General features: G+C 53.5%; 1 protein-coding gene across 1 annotated transcript; it reads left to right on the top strand.

Moving 5' to 3' along the window:
- Positions 1-599: 599 nt before the first annotated feature.
- On the top strand, positions 600-2,008 carry FOXB2 (forkhead box B2). The gene is given in 2 exon segments (XM_039868504.1): positions 600-1,197; positions 1,200-2,008. Coding segments are annotated over 2 exon segments (1,287 nt in total). The 5' UTR covers positions 600-719.
- The last annotated feature ends 4,669 nt before the right edge of the window (positions 2,009-6,677 follow it).

Below are 6,677 nucleotides of genomic sequence, written 5' to 3' on the forward strand. Positions count from 1 at the left end.
CTGCGCCCCCGCCCCACACCAGAGCCTGCTGGTGCCGCGGCTGCAGAAACTACCAAACTTTTCCCCCCCGAGCGACAGCCTACAGCTCTATCCTCGGCTCTATCCGCGGGAGAAAGGGAGACGCGGGCTGCCCGGCTTCCACCCTCCTTTTCCTTACCTCGCCTCTTCCCTCCAGGAAAACAGAACCCCAGAGCGCACTAAGTGGCGGGTCAGGGGGCAGCGCTTCGTGCGGGTAGGTGCCGCCGCCCCCGGCCTCCAGGACAGCGAGCGCCAACTTGGATTTAAAGGGCCAGAGTCCTGAGTGTGTAGCTCGCTTGGCCTGGGCTTCCCTCAGACCCAGCAAAAGCAAAGAAGAGGCTGGAGGGGAACACGGCCCCTCCCCACTCGTCCTCTGCCAACTCCAGCGTTCAATCTCTGTCCACACGCGCGAAGACGCCGCGAGGGTGACTGTGAAGCTGGCGCGCCCTGCCCGATATTGTGTGCGTGTGTCTGCGACCGTCGGGGCCAGAAGTTGCGAGGGTCGGAGAGCTAAGTTGGCCCAAGAGGTCAAGCGCAGAGACGACAGGCAGCTGAGAGAAGCAGGGAGGGAAACGGCGAGAAGGTCTGGGGCGAGAGAAGGCAGAGTGGTGGAGCTGGGCGAGCGGAGTGGGAGTTAGTGGAGACAGCCAGGCCCCGGGAGCCGGGTGCGGAGCCGGTGGGCGGTGGAGGCGCCAGGGGCGATGCCGCGGCCGGGGAAGAGTTCGTACAGCGACCAGAAGCCGCCCTACTCGTATATCTCGCTGACCGCCATGGCCATCCAACACTCGGCCGAGAAGATGCTGCCGCTAAGCGACATCTACAAGTTCATCATGGAGCGCTTTCCCTACTACCGTGAGCACACTCAGCGTTGGCAGAACAGCCTGCGCCACAACCTCTCCTTCAACGACTGTTTCATCAAGATCCCGCGGCGGCCGGACCAGCCCGGTAAGGGCAGCTTCTGGGCGTTGCATCCCGACTGTGGCGACATGTTCGAGAACGGCAGCTTCCTGCGGCGCCGTAAGCGCTTCAAGGTGTTGCGTGCGGACCACACTCACCTGCACGCAGGAAGCACCAAAGGCGCACCAGGCGCGGGGCCCGGAGGCCACCTGCATCCGCATCACCCGCACCACCCGCACCACCACCACCATCACGCTGCAGTGCACCACCACCATCACCACCACCGCCCCAGCCGCCGCCGCCCCTGCCCCCGCCGCACATGGTGCATTATTTCCACCAGCAGCCACCTCCCGCTCCGCAGCCGCCACCGCACCTCCCGTCGCAGCCTCTGCAGCAGCCGTCCCAGCAGTCGCAGCCTCAGCAGCCGTCTCACCCCGGCAAGATGCAAGAGGCGGCCGCGGTGGCGGCGGCGGCAGCGGCGGCGGCGGCGGCAGCGGTGGGCAGCGTGGGGCGCCTGTCGCAGTTCCCGCCATATGGGCTTGGCTCTGCCGCCGCCGCTGCCGCCGCCGCCGCCGCATCCACGTCGGGCTTCAAGCACCCGTTCGCCATCGAGAACATCATCGGTCGGGACTACAAGGGAGTGCTGCAGGCCGGCGGGCTGCCCTTGGCGTCGGTCATGCACCACCTGGGTTATCCTGTGCCAGGCCAGCTCGGTAACGTCGTCAGCTCCGTGTGGCCGCACGTCGGTGTCATGGATTCGGTGGCCGCGGCTGCCGCCGCCGCCGCCGCCGCTGGCGTGCCTGTGGGCCCGGAGTACGGGGCCTTCGGGGTGCCGGTCAAGGCCCTGTGCCACTCGGCGACCCAGAGCTTGCCTGCGGTGCCTGTGCCCATCAAGCCAACTCCAGCACTGCCGCCGGTGGCCGCGCTACCGCCGACGCTCACTGTCCCTGCGGCCCCGCAGCAGCCGCCGGCGCCACCCAGCGTGTGCCCGGCGGCTGCGGCCTCTCCCGCCGCCTCCCTGCTGGAGCCCACTGCCCCAAGTTCGGCTGAGAGCAAGGGTGGCTCCCTGCACTCAGTGCTGGTGCATTCCTAGGGCACCCGGCGGGTGGGGCTGAGATGAATGCAGGGAGAGACGCTTGGCTCTGAACAGCAGGAGAGAGAGAGGGGGCCCTGACCAGGTGGGGCTGAACGGGCAAGTCCCAGCCTTTGCGAGAAAGGAAAGTGTTTAAACAGACAGACCAACCCAAAAGTGGATTCTCCAGTGGTCTGAATAAATATAACACTTTTGGTGTCTGTGTTTGTACTATGTTGTACAATCAGATTAATGAAAGCCAATTTTCAGGTAAGAGTTTCTATTGTAATTAATATTATAGATCAATAAGTTATGGGGGGAAAGAACATAAGAGTTTTTTGGGGTGGGGGTCATTCCCTAGCAAGTTGAAATGGATTTCGACCTTTATTACTGGGATTGGAAGCTGTCGGATCTAAACATCCCGGTGAGAAATCCAATAGAGAGTGACAGACCTCAGCCACTCAGTTTCTCTCCGCTGGCTGTCTACCTGGGCAGCAGCCTCACGTAAAACATTCAAGACAAAACTGCTATTCACTAAGATCATCTCGTTTAAGAAAGGAAAGAGAGAGCGTTTGGTACCGTTATTTTCCTGGTCTGGGAAATGGGCAAGGACACGATATCAATAAAGCCGCTTCAGGGGGCAGTGGGAACTCCACCAAGGATCTTGGGAAACAGTTAAGCTTCTTGGCTCTGACCCGGGGTCAAGAAGGATAGGAGGAACAGATAAAGCAATTAATTTGCACAAAAGAGAATGGCAGCGGCTTAAAGAGCAAAGTACCAGATTCCAAAAGTAAAGTTCGGGAAACACAGCCAAAGAGAGACAGTAAAGGTGACTTTATACCTGCAATTCGTTTATTTATCAGTCGGGTGAGACCGTTAAGGAGCTCCTAAACAATGTGAATTCACACAATCCGTTCCATGTGGGATTTTAAAAGGGGGAAAAAATCACTTGCAACGCGGGATTTTGTTCCCCTGACTCATGAATGCAAGAAAAACCTACCATATCACCCGACAGTATTGCTCTTAACTTTTCCAGGAGCATTTCTTGGCCGTTACCTTCCAGCCACCTTGGGACATATGCTAGAGGATGACCCCACCTTTGCACGCCACCGTCTATTTGGTATTTCGTTTGGTATTTAGGCGCCCACGTCTTACAGGCGAGTTCTTCAGTTTCCGTTCGTGAATGAAGAAGCAACTTAGCGTGCCACTGTTGCCCCTTCCCCCTTTTCGAACCCCGAGAATAGCACTTTACTCGCAACAAACTTGGGAACGAAGTGGAGCGGGTAGGGAGGAGGCAGCGACCCTTTGCGTCTAAGTCACCTCTGGCTTGTTTCTGCGCCGCGTTCGGGTTGTGACTTTGTGACCTGTCTGCCAGTGTTGTACGCGGTGTTTCTGTATTAAAGCTTCTCTCTGCATAAGCCGGTGCTCGTGTGAAAGTGTTTCGCTTCTCAAGAGACGACACTGCGGTCTGAGTACCCACTGCCCGGTCAGAGGACTTTGTAAATCTTCTGTCTCCTTTATTTTTAACATCAGAACTTAAAAGGGTTGAGTTCACAGGCCAGCCACCAGCAGGGATAGGTTTCCTCCACTGTTCCTTTTCGGCGCAAGTATCTACCACTCATTCTTATCATAATGGTTTTCCTAAGTGAGCTTTAGTCCACCTTGGCGCTGGAAACTGAATTAGCAAAAACCAGTAACAGTGATTTTTTTTTTCTGTTCCTATGGGAGATTCATATCCATATATATCAACCCCACCACCCAAACATCCTTTTTCCTTTTCCGATGGCCTTGAGGGCTGGGAACTTCGTACCATCGGATGGGTACACCGCGATGCCCCCTTAATTCTGTGGGGTTGGGCCCAGGATGGGGAGGTTGATGCCGGGACGCTGCCACTGCCGCCGCTACCCACGTTAATGAGGATGGAGGGTCCTGCCACAAAGGCCGGGGGACCTGTTGCGCGCAGGCGCGGGCCGCGTCCTGGGAGAGCTGGTCTTCGTGGGCGGTGGCAGCAGGACACCCAGGGCCGCGGAGCGCTAGGCCCCCGAGAGCCTGCTGCGGAGCAGACCGCACTCCCTGGAGGGACCTTGAGGACTGCAGACGCTGTGGAGCTGCGTGGGGAGCTGGTGAAGTGGCCTGGTCCCGTGCGGGGAACCATGCACGGGACCAGGGGAGCCGCGGTTCGGCCTCCGCCCTCCGCCAGCGAACAGGGCTCCATCTTGAACCAGCTGCCCCCTTCCCAGCCAGGACCAACGGAAGCCTCCTCTAACCTTTCCTCAGAAGAAAGTAAAGGGCCAACAAGATGACTTGCAGACGGTAATGACCCTAGGGGGATTTGGGTTACTTCTTAAAAATAGGTGTTTTCATGCGTCTCTTACAACTCTTCTTGAAGCATGCAGCTAAGTTTTGGCCTCGCCTGGGAAATACGTTTCAGTTTAGGTCACTGCCTCCTTGGGGGCTCAAACAATTTTAGTATATCTCATTCTGTCAGCTTGAAACCCTGCAAGGTGTTCCTCTACAACTCGTGTGACGTTGAAAGAGAGAAAAGAAGGGGAGACACTGACATGGGGGTCACAGATTTGGGGGAACTTGGGAGTCTGGCTTTTTGATCCACTTCTGGGTGAGTTGGTGCCTGGAAGGGTGAGTTGAGCCAGGACCTCTAGTTTGGAGGCTGAGAGTTACTCAGCCAGAAGAAGGAGGTCCGGGATTCCAGGGGTTCCTTCAAAAGAACATTCCTCTTCCTTTTCCACCTGCTCAAAAGGGCCAGTGAACTTAATAGCGGTACCCACAGTCCAACTTCCGGGAGAGGGTCTTGGCTCAAAGTGAGTTCTGCACCCAGAAAGGTAGCCTAAGTGACAGCCCTTCCTAAGATGGGGGCTCCGCATCAGAGAAGGATGAATAATTCACACTCAATGTTGTCAGGAACCTCTCAGTCCCACATTCACACACCCCAGTGCTACCTCTGCGGGATAAACGTGGTGGTTTTGTTTTTACTGTAAGGAGAGAGAAAGAAGAATAAAAGGTAAAATGAGCTTAGAAATGATACCACTCAAGTTTTCATCCAGGAGGAGACCCTGGTACCCAAAGGAAGCTATTCATGGCATTGAGAGTAGTAAATATGGGAATTAATGTAAATAAACGGGGTGGGAGAGCTTTCCGCCAAAGCTCTGATGCCAAGGGAAGTCCCAGTTAAAGCCCTGGACACTGCCCTGAAGACCCATCCTAAGATGGGGTCTGCATTCTAACTGTAATTGTATTTTAAGGGGCTTCATTCCCACAAGCAACCACCACCGCCAAGTTGGAACCTAGTCTGGGAAGTCCTCGGTGACACCAGGACTGGGAGGACCCCAGGCCCAGGCTCACTGTTCCACCAGAATCAGATCTTCATACCATGTGCTGAAAAACACCCACCTAAAGACATTGGAGCCATATTCAGTGATTATTTTGACTGTTTAAGTAGGGGTTAAGCCATTTAAAAAATATTGTTCTGATAATCTAAGTATATAGAGAACCACAAAAGCTAATAAGAATAATAAACTGATGGTGATATCTTGGTAACTCTTTCAACTGAGTATATGATCTCGTATGATTTCACAGGTATTCTCTCTCTAGCTACATGTTGGGATAAAGGGAAAGTGAGTTCTGGACCAAAGTGAGATGGAAATAAAGGCACTTATGTACTTATGACCATCTTAGTTCACAAACTTAAAATCATTCTGGGTATGCTAAGTACTGGTGGAGATAACAAGAAATGATGTTGCTGGTTTCTAAGATGATAGAAAAGACTGTAGTTGCTTAGCTTGTATCCCCCTTCACTGAAGGCACAGAACCTGAGAAAGAGGGAGAAGCCAGGAGGCGGGGAAAAGGTTTAAGTGTAGATATCCTTAAAAGTAGAAGAAAAACAACTTGGAATGATTTATTTAATTATATTTCCTTGGGAAGCTGAGACGAAAGCTAAGGACTGAGGGAGAACGAAGTTATTTTAGCTGTGGTCCCTAGGAGAACAGGCCCTCCTGCAAAGGCCAGAATCAGCACAGTTGGCATCTGGCACTTAGGAAGCCTGTCAGTCAGGCTGGCTTGTGGTCAATTATCTCCTTAAGTAGACTGGCATTAGTCCAGCCAGGGAGGAGGGCTGGTTGCATCCATTGGAATCAGAGCCAGTTAGCTGGAAGTGGCACTGCTGAACTCTAAGCAATTTTGCATTACAGGTTTGGAAGGCTGATCAACACCTCTCCTGGGACTCAAAGGTGACATTTGCCTGCTTGGCACTAGTACAGACGTACTCCAGAAGAGTATGGAAACAGAATGCCTTGAGAGAAGAAACAATGATCACCAAAGCTGCTAAATCCCCCTTAAATTTCATTCACTGAGAAAATTGTCATTTCTGATATGCACAAAATTATACAGAAATCCTTGTAAATTATGGGATTTGGTTTCTCCAGTGGATAAGAATATTCATTCTTCACTGTACCTAATTATGAAATGGGCACAAAGGATAGTTTGGGAGCATGTTCAGACTCGGATGACGTAGCAGAGGTTTGAAGTGATGTTGGTATTCATTAGACTGTGTGTGTGTGTGATTCTGCATGGGGGTGGAGCGGGGCAGGGTAGAGTTGGTATTGAAAATGGGAAATTAAAGAAATGATTTCAGAAGCTAGTGATAATCTCTTTGTAGGTGAAAAGGCAGAGTGGG

This window comes from Pteropus medius, unplaced genomic scaffold, assembly GCF_902729225.1.
Source record: "Pteropus medius unplaced genomic scaffold, Ma_sr-lr_union100, whole genome shotgun sequence".
In the NCBI taxonomy this organism is placed as follows: Eukaryota; Metazoa; Chordata; class Mammalia; order Chiroptera; family Pteropodidae; genus Pteropus; species Pteropus medius.